General features: G+C 42.3%; 1 protein-coding gene across 1 annotated transcript in view; it reads right to left on the bottom strand.

Moving 5' to 3' along the window:
- LOC123750457 (glutamate receptor-like) overlaps positions 1-22,812 on the bottom strand; it is a 176,874-nt gene that overhangs the window by 47,279 nt on the left and 106,783 nt on the right. Inside the window, exon 5 of the mRNA XM_069313792.1 lies at positions 3,748-3,838. Within this exon, the coding sequence (XP_069169893.1) occupies positions 3,748-3,838 (91 nt within the window). The remainder of the gene's footprint in view (positions 1-3,747; positions 3,839-22,812) is intronic.

The raw sequence follows: 22,812 nt of genomic DNA, 5'->3' as shown, positions 1-22,812 counted from the left end.
AAGCCGGTCGGCCGAGCGGACAGCACGCTGGACTTGTGATCCTGTGGTCCTGGGTTCGATCCCAGGCGCCGGCGAGAAACATTGGGCAGAGTTTCTTTCACCCTATGCCCCTGTTACCTAGCAGTAAAATAGGTACCTGGGAGTTAGTCAGCTGTCACGGGCTGCTTCCTGGGGGTGGAGGCCTGGTCGAGGACCGTGCCGCGGGGACACTAAATCCCCGAAATCATCTCAAGATAACATCAAGATAAGATAAGCTGCATCCATCAATGCTTTGGTGATGTTCTCCACTATGGGGCTATCTATAGCCCATCTATATATATATATATATATATATATATATATATATATATATATATATATATATATATATATATATATATATATATATATATATATATATATATATATAAGCCTATACTTGCATAAACCACAAGTGAAGATTAACAATCTTTGGACAACACCCACCAGTGGGACTCGAACCCAGAAAGCACAACTACCTTCCAGTAGCTGCCATAACTAGTACGCTTTAACCCACTACACCATCAGACCCTACAAAAGAAGTAGAGACTTCGAGATATATATACATCTCAAATATCTCCACTTCCCGAGGGCACCAGATGAGTGTGAGGTTAGTCTGCGTTTTTCGTCAAGCCACTGTCAATGTGAGAGAACTCGTGTCCAGCTTATAAGCCTATACTTGCATAAACCACAAGTGAAGATTAACAATCTTTGGACAATACCCACCAGTGGGACTCGAACCCAGAAAGCACAACTATCTTCCAGTAGCTGCCATAACTAGTACGCTTTAACCCACTACACCATCAGACCCTACAAAAGAAGTAGAGACTTCGAGATATATATACATCTCAAATATCTCCACTTCCCGAGGGCACCAGATGAGTGTGAGGTTAGTCTGCGTTTTTCGTCAAGCCACTGTCAATGTGAGAGAACTCGTGTCCAGCTTAAAGTTAAAGTGGGTTAAAGCGTACTAGTTATGGCAGCTACTGGAAGGTAGTTGTGCTTTCTGGGTTCGAGTCCCACTGGTGGGTGTTGTCCAAAGATTGTTAATCTTCACTTGTGGTTTATGCAAGTATAGGCTTATAAGCTGGACACGAGTTCTCTCACATTGACAGTGGCTTGACGAAAAATGCAGACTAACCTCACACTCATCTGGTGCCCTCGCGAAGTGGAGATATTTGAGATGTATATATACCTCGAAGTCTCTACTTCTTATGTAGGGTCTGATGGTGTAGTGGGTTAAAGCGTACTAGTTATGGCAGCTACTGGAAGGTAGTTGTGCTTTCTGGGTTCGAGTCCCACTGGTGGGTGTTGTCCAAAGATTGTTAATCTTCACTTGTGGTTTATGCAAGTATAGGCTTATAAGCTGGACACGAGTTCTCTCACATTGGCAGTGGCTTGACGAAAAACGCAGACTAACCTCACACTCATCTGGTGCCCTCGGGAAGTGGAGATATTTGAGATGTATATATATCTCGAAGTCTCTACTTCTTTTGTAGGGTCTGATGGTGTAGTGGGTTAAAGCGTACTAGTTATGGCAGCTACTGGAAGGTAGTTGTGCTTTCTGGGTTCGAGTCCCACTGGTGGGTGTTGTCCAAAGATTGTTAATCTTCACTTGTGGTTTATGCAAGTATAGGCTTATAAGCTGGACATGAGTTCTCTCACATTGGCAGTGGCTTGACGAAAAATGCAGACTAACCTCACACTCATCTGGTGCCCTCGCGAAGTGGAGATATTTGAGATGTATATATATCTCGAAGTCTCTACTTCTTTTGTAGGGTCTAATGGTGTAGTGGGTTAAAGCGTACTAGTTATGGCAGCTACTGGAAGGTAGTTGTGCTTTCTGGGTTCGAGTCCCACTGGTGGGTGTTGTCCAAAGATTGTTAATCTTCACTTGTGGTTTATGCAAGTATAGGCTTATAAGCTGGACACGAGTTCTCTCACATTGACAGTGGCTTGACGAAAAACGCAGACTAACCTCACACTCATCTGGTGCCCTCGGGAAGTGGAGATATTTGAGATGTATATATAACTCGAAGTCTCTACTTCTTTTATAGGGTCTGATGGTGTAGTGGGTTAAAGCGTACTAGTTATGGCAGCTACTGGAAGGTAGTTGTGCTTTCTGGGTTCGAGTCCCACTGGTGGGTGTTGTCCAAAGATTGTTAATCTTCACTTGTGGTTTATGCAAGTATAGGCTTATAAGCTGGACACGAGTTCTCTCACATTGACAGTGGCTTGACGAAAAATGCAGACTAACCTCACACTCATCTGGTGCCCTCGGGAAGTGGAGATATTTGAGATGTATATATATCTCGAAGTCTCTACTTCTTTTGTAGGGTCTGATGGTGTAGTGGGTTAAAGCGTACTAGTTATGGCAGCTACTGGAAGGTAGTTGTGCTTTCTGGGTTCGAGTTCCACTGGTGGGTGTTGTCCAAAGATTATATATATATATATATATATATATATATATATATATATATATATATATATATATATATATATATATATATATATATATATATATATATATATATATATATATATATATATATATATATATATATATATGTGTGTGTCTTACCTAGTAGCCAGAGCTCACTTCTCAGCCTACTATACAAGGCCTGATTTACCTAATAAGTCAAGTTTTCATGAATTAATTGTTTTTCGACTACCTAACCTACCTAACCTAACCTAACCCAACTTTTTCGGCTACCTAACTTAACCTAACCTATAAAGATAGGTTAGGTTAGGTTAGGTAGGGTTGGTTAGGTTCGGTCATATATCTACGTTAATTTTAACTCCAGTAAAAAAAATTGACCTCATACATAATGAAATGGGTAGGTTTATCATTTCACAAGAAAAAAATTAGAGAAAATATATTAGTTCAGGAAAACTTGGCTTATTAGGCAAATCGGGCCTAGCATAGTAGGCTGAGAAGTGAGTTCTGGCTAATAGGTACGACATATATATATATATATATATATATATATATATATATATATATATATATATATATATATATATATATATATACATATATATATAAATATATATATATATATATATATATATATATATATATATATATATATATATATATATATAATATATATATATATATATATATATATATATATATATATATATATATATATATATATATATATATATATATATATATATATATATATATACAAAATTGCTGCTCCCTGCTCATATATATATGTCGTACCTAATAGCCAGAATGTACTACTCGGCCTCATATGCAGAGCCCAATTTGCTTAATAGTCAGAGTGATTTTCGTTATTTTCGAAAAAAATAATCCAATTGGCTTATATGAATTAAATTTATTACATAGTATTAAGAATATGAATTACTGACAATGTTATGTTAGATTAGGTTAGATGTAGATAAATTAGGTTAGGTTTGGTAGAGTAGGTTATGTTTGGATATATTTCAAATGTTAGTTTTAACTCAAATTAAAAAAAAATAATTCGTATTATTATATAATGGAAAGTTTTATCAGTTAAAATGAAATGAAATTAGAAAATATATAACTTCAGGAAAACTTGGCTTATCAGGCAAATCAGGCCTTGCATAGTAAGCTCTGGTATTCTGGCCAGAGCTTACTATGCACCAGCTGGATAATTGCTAGTGCAGTGGTCAGATTACCACAATGCCAGACCAGGACCCATTCTACTGATGGATCAATATAGCTCATCAACTTACCTCCCTCCTCACAATACCCACCATGCCAGTCCATGAACCATCACTCTGCTGAGTTCCCCATATGCCATCATGAGGTCTCACATACGTATATCTGTTGAAAATAAACTTTTATTTTGTATGTAACTATACAGCTTACTATAATATTGCAGCTCATAGAAATAATAATATTTGATAATTATTACAATTATAGTTATTAGTGGACTGTATGTAATTTATTTCCAAATTTAGAAACCATTAATGTTACTTTGAGATTATTGAATCTTTTCTTAATGTTATTTGGAACGTCTGAGTTTTTATAATGATCATAACTCTTTTAAGTCATGAATTGGCATTTTACTGGTAATTCTGTGGTATTTTATACATTATTAATATTATAGTTATAAATTGCTGATTTCATCCATCTTCTCAACCTCACTGATGTGTTTATATAGACTTGATAAAATCCACATTCAAGTGCATGTCGTAAGTCAAGTGATATTGTAGTTCACATATTTTCATTTGGTGTCCAGTTTACCTCAAGCAGTTGATTGTGGAATGTATTGCGACATTCTATAACTTCAATTCAGCAACATATTAACCTATTCCCTGCAGTTCTCGAACGTGAACACTATGAAGGTGTCTGTGTATCATGCTGACTGCTACCGATGGCACTTCTATACGTCGAAATGTTTAGATCAAATTTTGTAGACGTTTAATTCTCCTGCGGCCGTCAGAATGGGGGGGGGGAATCTTCCAATGAATGATTTGTTTATTAATTCAAGAGGTTGTTCCAAATTGTATTTACTACTTCTGAATTGACTGTATTTTTATAAACTTCCATTCACACTTTTTTTTTTTGGGGGGGGGGGCATAATTCAGTTTATCACACAGTAATGAAATAGTTAATATAAATTTATGAACTAAACTGTTATTAAATAATTAGTAGTATTGCTACAAATGTGTTAATTATAATTTAAAACGGACTCAGCTGATTCGGTAGTGTTGGCTGGTCATCCAACGTCAGATACCTCTCGGAAACGGGTACTCCTTATTGGACATGTACTAATGATGTCCACGTGGTCCTGGGATATATCAGCTGAACTGATGTTTCGTGCACAACACCGTAAAAAGGCATTTTTACACCGTAAAAACTGGTGATAATGTGTAAAGCACATGAAATATGTTAGGTTTTACACATGAAATTTAAGTAATTAATAATTAATAAACCTTACCCTTTCAGATGGTTGAGTTTAATTTGAGTTTTCCTGCAATGATGCAGGAAAACTGTAATATAATGATTTAATCCTACTTACATATATATGGACAAACATTATGTACTATTAGAAAAATCCGAACTCTGCACTATAGTTAGTACTATCAAGTCTTGGCAACAAATAGTGATCAATTTAAGCGGCGCTGCTTTCTGGGACTTGATGGAGTAATTTTCTGTGTTGTGGAAGGCACGCTCTGTCGCGGATCAAGTTTCATCAACAACAACCATGATGGCTCTCCTCCTCCCTCGCCATCAAACTAAACTCGTTTTCATTGAGACTCCGAAGGAGGAATAAGTTTGATGTCAAATCTTTTTGATTATATAATTTATTAAAAAGATTCACTTAATTTTGGTTTCAGTTCTTAGACTGAGAATTTTAGTGTAAAATTAACTAAATAGATTATGTTATGAGATGATGATGATACGGGAAAATCAACCCCATTTTCTGTAGTAAAGTTGCCATTTTCAGTCTCTTTGACCAACTAATGTGTTTATTTGTAATGGAATTAACACAGCCAGTAGAAATTTATTTCTACCTGTTGCATTACCAATTTATGGGTGATGTGTGAGTTTTAGCCCACATAATTTCGGGGGATGAAATACTGGTCACAGCCTACTGTTTGGAACTTGCGAGCACTTCATCATTCTTCTTCAGAATTACTATAGTACTGTTTTAGTTTTAATTTGCCCTCTTGTGCGGCATTTCGTATAGGATGGATGCTCCGTATTGGAGTTTCAGGTGTAAGGGGTCTCTGAGCAACTTGATTTTCTGCTTGCTCCAAGGAAACTAATTTCTCCAGTGTCTTGAGGCTAGTTGTGCCTTTGCACTTCACATTCACTAATCTCAAGACACGCTGGGTCTCTGAATGGACAGAAACAATACGGCCTAGAGGCCACTCTGAGCATGGACAGTCACGGTCCATCAGAACAACATCGCCAGGTTGTAGTTGTATTCTATTATAGGGGTTGTTTGCCCCGTAGTGATACTCCCTCAGAAGAGTTAGGTACTCTCGGATCCAAACTGCATTCCACCGACTATTTACTGTGAACCGATGTTTGTAATTTCGAACTCTGCTAAAATCTCGTCACATTTTCTCAGTTCACAGTCACCGGATAATATTATTTTCAAATTCTGGCATTTCTTTCCTATGTCTTTACAGTGCCACACACTCCCGTGTTATGTTCAAGCAGGAACTTTGTTAGGAATGGGATCGTATAATAATTAATATCAGTGTACAGTATGTCTCCCTTGTTCAGCAGTGGTTCTATGAGCGTCTTCACCACACTGCCAGAAAACCTGTGAGTATTCTGTGCGGGTATGGCTATGTCTGTATTGGAATATAATATCATATTGATCACCATTCCAGTTTCACAGTCGCATAGTTCAAATAATTTGAGGCCAAAACGGTGCCATTTCGATGTAATGTACTGTTTGAAGAGAAGACGTCCCTTGAAAAGAACTAGGGATTCGTCAATGACAACATTCTAGCCTTGTACAAAGTAATAAGGAAATTTCCTTCTGATATCACAAAACACTTTTCGTACTCTACAAAGTCGATCATTTCGTTCAACATTTGAAAGGTTTTCAAAGTGTAGGCCCCATAGTGATATCAGGAACCTATCCCTTGACATGTACTTGTTGAACACTGGGGTTGGAACTGCGCAGTCTTTGTTCCCAGAATTCTATATGAAGAGCTTCACAGAATGTTCCATAAGCATACACAGAGCTAAGAACACATACAACTCAGGAACAGTGGTGTCCTTCCAACGTATCATACGTGAAGCAGGTAAGAAGCCACCTGCATTAATTTGCCCAACATATCTGTTGGTTTCGTCAACAAGATGTTGCATGAATTGCTCATCAAAATAAGCAATAAAATAATCACTTTCACTCATGTCGTCACCTGTATTCGGGAATATGGGTGCATTTCCCCTACATCAATATCGGCAAATGGAGGTTTGTGTGGTACAAAAATATCACAGTTCTCTAACACCAATTCCCCCAAGCTCCTTGTACTGGTACCACCACCACGATCGCCAATTCTTTGGGCACCACAACTAGGGATTCGTTTTCTTTCACTAAATCTCCGTTGGTCTGGACCTGAAGCTCTTTTACCTTGTACACTATTAGGGCGAGCAAGGAAACTAGATGTAGAGGCAACATTGTCATCAGTGTCGTCGTGAGGGGTGACATGGCGGCGCTTGGTAGGGCCTCCTGCTGAAGACAGCAGATCTCCGCCTAGTAATACCATGATGGTAGCCGCTATAACTCAGCTCATGTATGCTACTTGTATCAGAAGCAGCGTCACTGAACCCAGAAAATGATTCATCAACAGTATCACTTTCGACAACAAAGGGAAATGGCACAGGTGGTGGGGATATTACTGGCAAGGGGGATGACCTATGATGCCCCACCTTGCGTGCTGCTTCCACTGAAATGGATACTTTCGCTGTATCGTCCTCATCTCTGTACTTATTTATTTATTTATTTATTTATTTATTTATTTATTTATTTATGTATATACAAGAAGATACATTGTACAGAGACTTGAACGTTTACATTTTTGTAAAGCCAATAGCACGCATAGCATTTAGGTGATATCATTAATCTAACACATAATTTTAAGAAAGTAATTTCTAGCAAAATTAAAAATGTTTACAGGTACATTGTAAGAAAGTATAAAAATATATTGCAAGAAAGTATAAAAATACGTTGTAAGAAGGTATAAAAATGCATTGTAAGAAGGTACAAGATAAAAAAATACATTATGTAAGAAATTTGACAGAAAAAAAGTGGGTACATTGAAGTAAATTTAAAGGTTATCCACAGGTACATTTTAGCATAATTTGAGGATTATTGCAAAAACTATTGTAGCAAACTATGTGTATAACATTATATTAGATGTGACGATAATCTCTTTCAAGAGAGATTTGGCCTGCTCTTTCCTACATCATGTTACTTCAGTACATCTACAACATCTAGATACTACAATCAAGAGTAGTATATATTTAGTAAAATACGTTTATACAGGGGGTATACGTACCCTACACTCGCTCTCCAACCCCCCTCCTCGCTGTCGCCACTCCACCCTCGTCGATCATCAAACTACCACTTCCAGTCAGCACGCTTCCCATTGGTGAATTGGCGACTCCACTCGACTTCAGCGCCATCTGCATAGCCGATGACTAAGCATGCACGAGCAGTTGGATTTAGAATATTCTGTGCTCTCAAGGCTGATACATCCATATAGCATACGCTCTGTGTATTTATGGAGGTTTTCAGCCAGCCAATATTCTCAGCACCTTTTACTCATTTTTTGTCTTGTTTATTGTAGAGTAACGTAACCATTATTTTATTTTATATTATTTTTTGTCGTTGTATTTTTTAATAATTCGCACTGTACATAGCCGAGGGATTATCTTTGTTCATATTTGCCTAAGTCAATTAAAGTTTTATTGTTCATATGACTTGTTTTGCGTGTTTTTCCCTTTTGCTTGACCACAGGAGGCAACAGCCAAGCAGTCAACTTTTTTTTTTTTTTTTTTTTTTTTACTAATGTGATTGGCATTGACACCAGCGATTGGGAGGACTGCCGTACACCTACATTTTCCCATCACAAAGATAACAGCAATAATTACAATGGTAATGTTGTAAGGCATAGGTACATATTTTGGGTAATTGGGTAGCACTAGATACAGTGCGATTTTTCAAACACTAGGTTGGAAAATTTAAAGATGAAATTAAACTTTTTTTTTTAATAAGGCTAAAGATGGACAGCTTTTAAATTCGTTAGGGAGTGTGTTCCATACACCAGGTTTGTTTATTTGCAAAGAGTGTTTACACAGATTTAGTTTGACTTTGGGGATATCAAAGAGATATTTATTTCTGGTATGGTGATTATGTGTTATATTACATCCGTCCAAGAAGAGTTTCAGAGCAGGGTGTGCACTTAGGAACAGGGTTTTGTAAATGTAATAGACACAAGAGAATGTGTGGAGTGAGGTTTTGTTTAGCATGTTTAGGGATTTAAATAGGGGGTTTGAGTGTTATCTGAAAGCCGAGTTTGTTATTGTTCTGATAGCAGATTTTTCCTGGGTGATGATGGGCTTGAGGTGGTTAGCAGAGATTAAACCCCATGCACAGATACCATATGTGAGACAGGGATAGATTAGCGCATAGTATAGAGAACAGAGTTTCAAACTTAATATCTGATTTTAGAGAGTATTCCAACAGTTTCTTAGATTTTCTTGGATATGTTTTATGTGGGATGGTAATGTTGAGTCTCTTGTGTAAGTATAGGCCAAGGAACTTCCCATCATTTTTATTGCTCATGTTAACCTTGTCTATCTGAAGCTGAATTGTATTTGTTGATTTGCTTCCAAATAAGATGTAGTAGGTCTTTTCTATGTTTAGTGTAAGTTTGTTAATTGATATACATTAGTGAACTTTTCACTTGTGTATCACTTGTGTTAGATCTCTATCGTCCCTTGGGTCATCAATATCCCTACCCTGTTCTTCTTCAAACAATAATATCTGAATTTCCCCCGTAGATAGCGATCTTTCAACACCGTGTCCCACAGGCGATTGGGAGCTGGAAGTGCATTCGTCAGTCATGGTTGCTCGATCAGAACTGAGGCTACCCGCAGCCCTAGAGTATTCTGGGAATTTTTTCAAAATGGCTGCAACTCACTAGAGGCCTCAGACGTCCATCTTATACCCAGCCTCCAAGCCGTGCGTTTTGAATGATACGAAATCTTAAACGATGTTTTTTTTGGCTTGGGCTTTATCTGCCACGAGTATTGTCGGCCGGCGCAGACCCAGTGGTTAATAGTCCCAAGGGGTCGAAGGGTTTTTTGACTTGGGATAGTAGTTTCCTCATTGTAAGGTGGTGGTTTGGGGTTCCACTGCTTTTATTGATAACTCGCTGTACCCGGCCACAGCAATCTTTCCCTGTCCCCCCCCCTCCCCATCCGGCCCGTTGGCGTCGTGAGGGGGCTTGGTGGACGGCTGCCGGAGTGTGATGCTCCGTTGGGCAGTCCTCTGTCCTTTTCTGGCCTTGCACTCCTGCTGCTGTCTTCTCCTATTGTGCCGGATCGCTTTTCCTTTTCCTTATGTTTCGTTTTTCTCCCCCCTCTTCTCCTATCTGCTTGTTATTTCCTGCTGACCTTTTGCTTGTTTTGGATTATTTCTTTGGACTTCTTCTATTTTGACGCCCGGGTGCTTGAGGAGGCATACTCTTGCACCCGTAGAACTGTAGTACCCAACGTCTCGAGCGAGGGGAACCTTTTATTGTCAATCCCCCTTTCGTCGCTGAACCCGATCTCGACGGACTGACGGTTCTTAAAGTGGCGTTTGTGGGGCGTATACTCACGACGCACCCCTAGGGGGCCCCAGCATGATCGGCGATAGCTTCCTGTTGGGTGTCCTGCCTCTAATTGTGGCTCCATGGTGGGTATGGGGGCACATTCGTGGATGAATTTGTCACTTTTCGTCTCTATGTCGTTGAATGTTTCCGTTGTACCCTCTCAGGCTCGTGGGGTGGGCGACCAAGCCCCCGAGTCGGCCTGTATTGGAAGACCAGGCTCTGTAGCTCCCGCTGCGTTGGGCCCCGACCTTGCTCCTCCTTTGACCGTCCTGACTTCTTCCCCCAGCTCCCCTCCCTCCTCTGTGGTTGGGTCGAGCCTCCAGCCCCCGGTGGTGACCACTTCGTCCCCTGGTGTGGCTATGTCTTTCGTTGTGACTACTGCGCCTTTTGACCCCTCTCTCTCTAGGGGTTCTCAACGCCGTTCGCGCCCCAACCGCACTCGCTCGATTCCTTCCCGTGCTGATGCGTATCAGGCCTTGTTTGGTCCTGCTTCATGGGCCAAATACTTTGATCTCCTCCCTCTTGATTCTGCGCCTCCTGACGATTTCTCCCTCCATCGGCATCTTGTAGATTCCGTGGATACGTCTGTTACTTTCAACCCCATTCGTCTCGGTACACGTGTCGTTGCTGCTCCTTCTCAGGATGCGGCTTCCCGCTTGGCTTCCCGCTTGAGGGATCTTGCCTTGGCGAGATCCCTGTTCGGGTCTCCAAGAACGTTCAGATGAATGCCAGTGTTGGCACTATTCTCCTCCCACCCCATGTTGCAACCGGTGTTCGGAATCTGCAGGATTGCCACGATGATATTCGGCATATCCTTGATGCCCAAGGCCATTCTGTCCTCCAGGTTGACTCGTTTACTCGTCCCCCTCGTGGTCGTCGCCGTCAACCCCTTCGCGTTGTGAAGATCACCTTTGATGGTAGGACCCTTCCATCCTCTGTCATTCTTGCTGGTGCTTGGTGCTCTGTCCAGGAGTATATTTCTTCTCCTCGACTTTGTAACAAGTGCTGGAGGTTTGGGCATGGTGCCCTCCGCTGCTCTGGGACTGTCTCTCTCTGTCCTTTGTGTGGGAGTGAAGGTCACTCTAAGTCGGAGTGCACTTCTACCCAGGCTCGTTGCCTCAACTGCGGTGAGGCCCATCCTACCTTCTCCCGTGCGTGTGTCTATTACAAGCTTGAGGCAGCCGTCCTCAGCTTGAAGCACTGGGAGCGTTTATCTTTTCCTGAGGCGAGACGCCAGGTTCGCCGGCTCCCGCCTTTTGCTAATATCTCTTATGCTCGCGTGTTGCGCTCTTCCTCTCCTCGTCCTTCCCGCCTTCCTCAGACTCACAACCGTTTCCGGGCCTTGGACCCTGATGCGCCCACTGCCCCCTCCTTTGTTCCTTTGGGTTCTCTCCCGAAGGATCCTCCTCCTGGTCCTCTGTCTGGGGTTCCCCTTCCTTCTACCCGGTCTGTCGTGTCTCCTGTGTCTTCTTCCTCGTCCCCCTCCGATCCTCCTTCCCATCCTCTTTCTCCATCTATCGGCTCTCACCACCGCCTGTCGGTGCGGGCGGATATCCATCGCTCTCCTAACGGCCGTCGTGTGTGCTCTCGTTCGGCTTCTCCTGTTGAGACACTGGAATCCGTTGCCCGGTACGTAGTTGCTGGGACACCGGTCTCTTTAAGTCAGAAGCGAAAGCCTGGCTCCTCTCCTTCCTCTTCCCCGCTGGGTAAGAAGGCTTCGCTTTCTTCCTCAGCTCCTACTTCTGGCTCTGTTGCTCCTTCCCCTCCAGTTTCAGTGATTGTGCCCCCTGTTCCTGCTATGAAGGTTTCTTTGGCCCCTGCTTCCCTTTCGGTTGCTGCTCTTGCTGAGGTGCGCTCCCCTCTTTCTACTCCCCCTCTTCCTGCTGCTGTCCTTGACTGCTCCTCTCCGTTGTCTCCTCCTCTTCCTCCTCCTTCTCCTCCGGACCCCCACCCGCCCACCTCTGATCTGTTCTCCCGTTTCCTTCCCTCCGTCTTTGCTCAGTTTACCCATGCCCCCTAACCCTGACTTTGCTGACCCTGATCCCGACCCTGATATTCTTTAACGTGCTCTTTTGCTCTTTCGCCTTTGTTTCTTCCTTGTTCTCTGTTTTTGTCCTTTCTCTTCTCGTCGTTGTCCATTCTTCAATGGAACGTTCGAGGTTATTACGCCAATTTCCTCGAACCTCAACTTCTGATTTCGCGGTTTTCGCCCCTCTGTGTCTGTCTCCAGGAGCCAATGCTTGGTGCTCGTCCTGGTCGTTTTCGTGGCTATTCCTTTCTCTCCCCCCCCCCCCAGCCATTGCTGGGGCTTCTAATTCTTCTGCTCTCTTGATTCGTGCTGATGTTCCCTTTGTTCCTTTGCTTTTTCCTTCGCCTCTCCATTGTTCTGCTGCTCGTATCTTTGTGGGGAAATGGTACACAGTTTGTTCCATTTATCTCCCCCAAGTGTCCCGCTCTCTCTTCCTGATTTGAAACACCTCCTAGACTCCTTGCCGGAGCCTATGCTCTTGCTGGGTGACTTCAATTGTCGTCATTCTCTTTGGGGTGACGTTCTGACGAATACCCGGGGTCGCCTCCTTGAGCCGTTTCTCCTCTCTTCTTCCCTGTCTCTTCTGAATTCTGGTGAGCCCACTCATTTGGACTCTCGGACTCGCACCCTTTCTTGTCTTGATCTTTCTCTCTGCTCTTCTTCTCTTTACTGAGATTTCACATGGCAGGTTCTTGATGACCTCCATGGAAGTGATCATTTCCCCATCCTTGTTTCCTTTTTCTCTTTTCGCCCTTCCCTCTCTTTCCCTAGGTGGCAGTTTGCTAAGGCAGACTGGACCCTATTTACTCTCAGTGCTGCTCTCTCTGTCCTCTCCCTTCTGCCTCTCTCTAGCGCTCTCCTCCTTTTTCATGACACTGTCTTCAACGCTGCCCTCCGCTCTATTCCTCGCTCTTCCTCTCTGGGTCCACGGAAGTGCGTTCCCTGGTGGAATGCGGACTGTGCTCGGGCTGTCCGCTGTAAGCGTGCAGCCTGGAAGAGGCACCGCCGTAGGCAGACGACCGATTCTTTTCTTTCGGAAAGCGAGTGCTGTGGCCCGTAGGGCCATCTGTACGGCTAAACGTGAATGTTGTGCATCTTATGTCTCAACAATTACGTCCGAAACCCCTCTGGCCCAGATCTGGAAGCGTATCCGCAAGATAGCGGGTAAGTTCGTTCCCGATGTTTCACCGGTCCTTCACCTCCATGATACTCTTGTGGCGGACCCGTTGCAGGTCGCTTCTGAACTGGGTTCCCACTTTTCTTCTGTTAGCTCTGGTCTACATTTTCCCCAATCTTTCCTTCTTCGTAAACCTGTCCTTGAGTCTCGTCCTTTAGATTTCTGCACTCATCTTCAGCTTCCCTATAATGATCCCTTCTCCCTCTCTGAACTTCGTTCTGCCCTGGCCCTCTGCGGTTCTACGGCGGCGGGCTCCGATGGTATTCATTATGAGATGCTTCGCCATCTCCCTCCGAGCACGTCTCAGTATTTACTGAGTCTGTATAATCGGATCTGGGAGTCGTCGTCAGTCCCTGAGGACTGGCTCGATGCCGTTGTCCTCCCTGTTCGCAAACCGGGGTCTCTGGGTACTTCCCCTGAGGACTTTCGCCCTATTGCTCTCACAAGTTGTGTCTGCAAACTCTTTGAACGTATGGTTAACGTTCGTCTGATGTGGTTCCTGGAACACCATCACCTCCTCTCCCCTTCTCAATTTGGTTTCCGCAAGTGCCGCAGCACGACAGATGTCCTGGTGAACTTGGAGGTCTATATTCGTACTGCTTTTGCTGCGAAGACCTCCGTTGTTGCCGTCCTTTTTGACCTGGAAAAGGCTTACGACACCACTTGGCGTTATCATATCCTATCTCAACTTCATTCTTTTGGCCTTCGTGGTCATCTCCCTCTCTTTCTCCGCAGCTTCCTCTCTCGTCGTTCCTTTCGAGTGCGCCTTGGTACCGCTCTCTCTCCCTCTTTTCAGCAATACGAAGGTGTGCCCCAGGGTACTGTTCTGAGCACTACTCTTTTTCTGGTTGCCCTCAATGGTCTTCTTTCCTCTCTTCCTTCTGGTGTCTTCTCTGCTCTCTATGTCGATGATCTTACCCTTTGTTGTCAGGGTGATGATTCGCCTCTCCTTCAACGCCGGCTTCAGCTTGCAATTGTTGCCGTGTCGTCTTGGGCCACAGATCATGGCTTCAAGTTCTCTACTTCTAAGACTTGTGCCATGACTTTTACGCGGAAACGGGTTGTTCTTCGTCCCTCTTTGTCACTTTATGGTCATCCCCTTGAATACAAAGATTCCGCGAAGCTTTTGGGGTTATTCCTTGACACTCGTTTGTCTTGGTCTCCCCATATCTCTTACCTCCGTGTTGAGTGCTCTAAGGCCCTTACCCTCCTTCGGGTCTTGTCCCATACTTCTTGGGGGGCAGATAGGCGCACTCTCCTTGCTTTACATTCCTCTCTCGTCCTGTCTAAGCTCGATTATGGTTGCCCTGCTTACTCGTCTGCTTCTCCTTCTACTCTTCGCCGTCTTGATGCTTTGCACCATACTGGGTTGCGCCTCAGTTCTGGTGCCTTTCGTTCGACTCCCATCCTTAGCTTGTATGTTGACACTGGCTTCCTGTCTCTCCAGGACCGCCGTGATCGCTACTGTCTTCGCTATCTTGCGCGGTCTTTGCAACATCCTTCCTCTCGCCTCTGTCGTGCTTTAACTTTTACCCCCCCTGCGGTTCCTGTTCCTCTTCACCACCTCCCTCTTTCTGTCCGGTTATCTCGCCTACAGGATTCTCTTTCCGTTCGTATTTCTGATGTTTCTCCTCGTGTTGTTCCTTCTTTGCCCCCATGGAGGGTCCCTCTTCCGCGGTTTTGTACATCCTTGACCCGTATCACTAAAGCTTTTACCCCTCCTACGGTTCTAAAACGCCTTTTCCTCAAGCACTTTTCTTCTCACTCCCGCTCCGTTTCTGTCTTCACAGAAGGGGCTAAGTCAGCGGACGGTGTTGGCTACTCTGTTGTTTTTCCTGATCGCACTTATATGTGTCGCTTGCCTCCGGAGACTAGCATCTTTACAGCGGAACTTTATGCTATTCTCTATGCTCTTCGTCTCCTGCTTTCTCGTTGTCAGTCTTCCTTTGTAGTTGTTGATGACTCTCGTAGTGCCCTCATGGCTCTCAGGTCCTTTAATCCGGTTCATCCAGTAGTTGTCGAGATCCAGCATTGGCTGTTTCTCGTTCACATTAAATTTAAGTTGGTTGAGTCTTGTTGGGTTCCCAGCCATATTGGTGTGTCTTTAAATAAGCGTGCGGATGCTGCCGCCAAGGAAGCTGTCCGCTCTTGTCCCATCTCTCGTAAAGGCATTCCGTATTCCGACTTTTACCCGGTTATCTATTCCTCAGTCCTTACCCGTTGGCAGGCTTCTTGGTTGTCTGTTACTGGTAACAAGCTACGTACTCTTAAATGTTGTGTTTCCTTGTGGCCGTCCTCCTTCCACCATAACCGGCGGTGGGAAACAGCTCTGGCGAGGTTGCGTATTGACCATACTCGCTTAACCTATGGTCACTTGATGGAGCGCCGCCCTGCTTCTTATTGTCCTAGTTGCATTGTCCCTCTTACGGTCGTGCATGTCCTTCTTGAATGTCCTGACTTCCAGGACGAGCGTGTGTCTTGCTTTCCGACTGCCCCTCGTGGTCACCTGTCCCTCGATAGAATTCTTGGTGACTCGGATACTTTTGATATCGTTCGCCTTATGCGTTTTTGTTCTCGTATTGGCATCTTTGGTGATATTTAGCGCCCTCTGAATATTTTGCGTATTTGATGGTGCTACATAGCCTTCCCGGTTTGGTGCCTTCTTTTGATAATTACTTACTTACTTACTTTCCCTGTCCCCCCGTCCTCCTCATCTTTTCGCTCAACCCCATTCCCAAGTCCACGCAACTATTCCCCACTCCTCCGTCTCCTCGTCCTCCCAACCATTCTCCTCTCTCACACCCTCTCGTCCTCCCCACCATTCCCCCCGTCCCCTTGTTTTCCCCACCATCCCCTCACTCCATCGTCCCCTTGTCCTCCCCACCATTCCCAACCCCATTATCCCCTCGTCCTCCCCACCATTCTCCCACTCCTCCCCCATCCCCTCGTCCTTCCTACCATTGTCCCATCCCCTGTCCCATCTTCCTCCCTCACCATTCCCCACTCTGTCTTCTTGTCCTCCCCACCAATATTTATGCCACCCTCCCCTCCTCCCCACCATCCCTAACTCCCCTGTCCCCTCGTCCTCCTCACATTCTTACTCTGTCCCCTCGTTGTCCCCCATCATCCTCCATTCCCGTTCTCTCGTCCTCCCCACCATTCCCCACTCCATTGTCTGATGCATTCCCATATGATCTGGCAACCCGTTCTCACACAAGATAGCACATATATGACTTAATGCTTAAAGTCAATATGTTGAATATGAATTAGTAAATATGTGATATATTCCCAGTTACTTTTTTTACCAAGGCCCAAACTCTTCCTCATGTACCAATTTACGTGTCACAGTACCCGTCCGTCAACATAGATAGCAGAATATTCGTGATTGGCTCAATTATAAGGAAAATTGTAGTTTTCAGGTCCCACATGGGTTGTGAAATTTACCTACTATTGTCCATGCTCTTAGAATATTACAGATCAGCTACTTCCTATTGAAGGCTCGTAGTTTTGTTTTGAGAAATATTAGTTGTTCTTAGTAAATTATAATAAGCACTAAAAATTATTACATAGAATAACAGTCCTTCACCAATCAATATTATATACCATAGTTTGTGCTTTACAAATCTTTAAAGGATGTTTTGTAGGAACGGTAACAGAAAACGATGTTACGTTGGAATGTCTATGGGGTAAACTACTGCAAACAGGACGGTATTGTGTCTACTATACCAACTATAGCTAGGATGGGTATATTGTCACCTACCGCCTGTTAGGTGGGAAAGGGGTCCAATACCACCCACAGGATGGGTATGAGGGTCACATCCACCCACAGGATGAGTATGGGGATCACATCCACCCACAGGAAGGGTATGGGGTCCAATACCACCCACAGGATGAGTATGGCGTCCACTACAACCCACAGGATGGGTATGGGGCTCCAACCACCCATAGAATGGGTATGGGGCTCTAACCACCCATAGAATGGGTATGGGGCTCCAACCACAAATAAAATGGGTATAGGGTCCAATAACACCCACTGGATGTGTATTGCGTCCATTGCCGCGCGTCGAGCTCGAAAACCGCAGCATTCATCTCAGAACCATGCCTATTTCACACAGATTCCTTAATAAACGTAAGAGTTTTATATGTCACAAGAAAGATAGAAATATAAGCTTCATTCTAAATACCTTACCATGGGCATATTTAAATTTAAAGCGAAGATACGTGTACTTTTATAATAGCCGAGCTTTAACCCCGGACAGATTGATCGACCGAGCAACTCTCTCTCAGAACAATGTTTATTTCACGTGAATTCGTTAATAAACATATATGTTTTATATGTCTCAAGAAAGGCAGACATATAAGCTTCACTTTAAACACTTTACCATGGACATATTTAAAGTTCTAATGAAGATACATGTATTTTAAAAATTACGGAGCTCCCACCTTGTACAGACTGAACGACAGAGCAACTCTCTCAGATCAATGTTTATTTCACGTAAATTCGTTAATAAACACAAATGTTTTATGTCTTAAGCAAGATAGAAATAAGAGCTTCATTTTAAATACATTACAATAGACATATTTATAGCTCAAGTGAAGATACATATGTTTTTATAGTAGCGCTCAGTAGCTTGTCGGGCATGGAGTGCAGACGCCTACGCACTTGCCGATATATTGTATAATTAACAAAGATACGCTAATAAAGCCTAAAATCTTATATGCCTCCAGAAAGATCGAGATATGAACATTATTATGATTTCACCAAATGAAATATATCATGTTCGAGAACAAAGATATATCAATTTTAAATTAAGTTTCGACTCTTGCTCGGGCGAGAGAGAGGGAGCGACTCTCGCCCCATCTATTGGAGATTCTGTCCACTAAAGACCCAAAGCAACTCAAACCCTCCTAGCATTATTTAAGTAATGAAGTAATATGGTATATTTACTATAATGTGGGTGCTGAATGCAGAACATGAGAAAACATATATTTACTCCAAACTAATATAATTTCATTATGAAATAAGTAAATAAGTAGCATCAAAGGAAGTCGACGGTCCAAGCGTCAATGTTGTGGAGCGACTTATCCAAGATATATCGTTGTTTGGAAAGTGTTTGTTGGCATATCCAGTTGTCGCACTTCTCTGCACAAATTATCACAAATTTAAATTATAATGTTAACAAGTAGAATACGTATTTTTAATAAAATCTAACATAACTAGCCAGAAAACATTTAACATTTATTAAAAAAATATATGTTTGGAAGTTAAATCGACTTCATAGGACAATTGTTTTGTTATATCAACCAATATATCTTTGTTATATTGTTTTTGTTATATCAACCAATCCTTGTAAAAATTTATTGTATGTATGTACCTTACCTAAATAAAATTGTATTGTATTGTATTGTATATATACTCGTTATTCGTTGACATGCGTTCGCTACTTAAACTACCATGTACTGTACTTATGTAAAATCTCCCATGTCAAGTTCAAGTTCAAGTATGTTTATTGAGATAAGCAATAAATACATCTCAAAGGGATAGAGTAGCTTAGGCTATTTCTACCCCCCTTCTACTTCAAGTCCCTCAAGGGGCGCACAAATTCAGTGAGTACAAATAGACAAATAACATTACAAGAATCCCATTTAATCTCCCATGTCTCTTCGCTCATCTCACCGAACCCTACAGGCTCTGTGATATATTGTTTAATTAATTGAGATTCACAAATAAAGCTGATAATTGTATCTGTTAACAAAAAGGCAGAGCTTAGTTTAGTTCATTTATTATGCACCCCATACCCATCCTATGGGCGATAGTGGAGTGTTACAGAGGCACATAATGGGCTCAGGGACTGAGCCCCACAATTCATATAGCCAAGGAAGTTATAATCTTGATAAGCTAGTTACAAAAGTCAATGCACATTGTCACATCAACAATGGGCTCGAGACCGACCACAAGTACAGTTTATAATTTAAGCAACTGACATATATGGAGGGCTAGTGTCACAATTGATATGTTTATCCTACACATAACCCCCTCTCCCCCATCCAATGGGCAGCGGTGAATAGGTTACAATCAAGTCGTTTTTTGCTTTTTATTTAGAGATTAGATCTTATTGGGTGCGGAAAGATATTCATATTTTAAAGAAGGCTTCTTGGCTGATGCACTCCATTGATGGAAAATATACAACCTTTGAAAATCAATGTTAGTTTGATCTTGATATTGTAATTAACGCAGTTACCTTGTGTTATTCTTCACCTATATCTTTTTCTGGTTAATCCCTATTTACATTATGCAGTTCAGGTTTCGTCGCCAGACTATAGTTTTTAGTTTAGTTAATTTATCACATAATGGGTTCAGGGACTGAACACACAATATATTTATCTAAGCAAGTTACAATCTTGAGGAGCTAGCCACAAAATTCATAACACATCGTCACATCAACAACGTGGGTTCGAGATCGACCACAAGTACAGTTTCTAAATTAAGCAAATGCCATATGTGGAGAGCTAGTGTCACAATTGATATGATTGTCCTGCACATTTCCACAGTGGTTTGCTTGGGTTCTTTTAATTATCTTAGATACCATTGAAGAGAACCTCCTAGGTACTATAGTGTATATATGCTGGTAAGAAGTATAATTATCCTGAGAAATCGTGTAAATTATGTTGTACGAGTGCTTCCAGTTAAGTAACATAGTTCATTTGTGTGCGCGTGCTTGAAGAGTAAATGTTATCCCCCCCCCCATTGTAAATATTTGTGGGTTTCAGACCATACGACCACGGCTTACCCTCGCCTCGGTCGAGGGTAAGAACACCGGATGTATACACAGTATTACAAGTATACATTAGCAATAACAATTATGGAAAGTTCCTTCACCTATACATAGACAAGAGACTGAACTTCAGCACCCACATACAACACATAAGGGGATGCTCTGAGAGAGAGAGAGAGAGAGAGAGAGAGAGAGAGAGAGAGAGAGAGAGAGAGAGAGAGAGAGAGAGAGAGAGAGAGAGAGAGAGAGAGAGAGAGAGAGAGAGAGGGAGAGTAAAATTATCCACTGAGGTCTGATTAAGTCCTTTTGGGGACCTTAATCATTAGGACGTCCAATGATTAACGCAAAGTGAAGCGTATTCAGATGGTATATTGACAACATTCAGCATATCTCATAATGACCTAGTAGTACTTGGTGCACAAATACCTTTTGCAAAGGAATCGCAAAACATAATTAAACACAACTGTACCGTACAGTGTTATATATTTATTTCAGTTTGAACAATTTTTAACATTAACATTCCAACATTCATTTTAGCAAGTTCTCTCAGAATGACGTGTGGGTTAGCAATGTCAAAGGCTGACTTAAGATCTAGGAAAGTGGTATATGACCTATCAGTATGCAGGGTGAGGAATGTGGTAATACAGTGATGTACACTCTTTCCATGCATAAAGCCATATATCTGGGGAGACAACATATAAATAATTTTGTAAAGGAGACGGTTGAGAACCATCCTCTCAAGACACTTATAGAGACAACTAGTGAGGGAGATTGGGCGAAAAGCACTCGGCTGGTGAGGTTTAGGAATGGGAATAATAACACTGTTGGTCCATGACTTAGGAAGCTCCCCAGTTACATAGCACATATTATACAATTGAAGAAAGGTATTCCCTGGAACTAGCAGAAGCATATGCAGTATGCCGTCAGTAACTCCATCCTCCCCGGGTGATGTAGCTTTGCCTTTATGTAGAGCAGAATCTAGTTCGTATTCAGTAAAAGCATGTCACAGTCATCCTCTTGATGAAGCATGAAGTCAAGGAACCTTGCCCTATCAGTATATCTATCATTTAATTCATTCTGTGAGGGTAGAGGAAGACTGTCAAAGCTGGAAGTCGTGGCCTAAGCATCAACAAGCTCATTTGCTCTGTGCAGAGGATTAGGGTACGAGATCTCTGCAGCATTTTTCCCTTTGATCTTGTTGATATCCTTCCATGCCCGACTTAGTGGCGTGTGAGAATTGAGACCACGGACAAAAGTTTCCCAGTCTGTCTGCCTTACATACGTTCCCTGGCCTTAGCCAGAGCCGCTTGAAAGAGCCGAAGCATTTCAGCAGTGCGGGTCCTTCTACAAGCTAGTCCAATTATTCTGGCAGTGCGTTTTAGTGTCTGCAATTTAGAATCATTATAATAAACATAAGTGCTATGACCAGTGTAATTTGGGTTACGTGGCCTGGACGATGAATCAAGTGATTCTATAAACTGTTCGATAGTACCTGTGAGCCCATTGTTAAAATCTTCAACTGATGAAGGCTCAGATGAACTGCACCAATCTGACACATGAGCAACAAGATTGTCTCGTTGATCGATGGGCACAGCCAGCCTCTTCCGCTTGAACACTCCACCAGGGAGGATAGAGCTTCCAATGCTTACAGTGGCTAATATGGGCAGATGATCAGACGCCACAACTGGCACTATTGACGAGGCGCACACGGTGTGAGAGACGTTGAAACCGAGACATAGACCAAGAATACCTCCGTAGATATTCGTCGGTTCAAGGTCACCCACAATCTGTGCATCATCGTGACTACCTAATAGTGACACCAGTTGGTTGCCGTTACGATTACTGAACTGCGAATTACCAATATTCCTATGTCTAGCGTTATAATCACCTCTAATGATGGTAGGCTCAGTCTGAATACAGATAGGAAGGTCAGCATAATTAAAGTTACAAGGAGTCGATTATTTAGTACATAGTTGTTTTTCTCTTAAACTGGATGATAGAGGGGGAGTCTTTAACGTGATTGGGAATACATACATACATACATACATACATACATACATACATACATACATACATACATACATACATACATACATACATGCATGCATACATACATACATACATACATACATACATACATACATACATACATACATACATACATACATACATACATACATACATACATACATACATACATACGTACATACATACGTACATACAAACGTACATACATACATACATACATGCGTACATACATACATACATCCATACATACATACATACATACATACATACATACATACATACATACATACATACATACATACATACATACATACATACATACATACATACATGCATGCGTACATCCATCCATCCATCCATACATACATACATACATACATACATACATACATACATACATACATACATACATACATACATACATACATACATACATA

The sequence above is a fragment of the Procambarus clarkii genome, chromosome 76 (assembly GCF_040958095.1).
Source record: "Procambarus clarkii isolate CNS0578487 chromosome 76, FALCON_Pclarkii_2.0, whole genome shotgun sequence".
In the NCBI taxonomy this organism is placed as follows: Eukaryota; Metazoa; Arthropoda; class Malacostraca; order Decapoda; family Cambaridae; genus Procambarus; species Procambarus clarkii.
The sequence above is the reverse complement of the archived record's forward strand: the minus strand, read 5'-3'. Positions and strand labels throughout refer to the sequence as shown.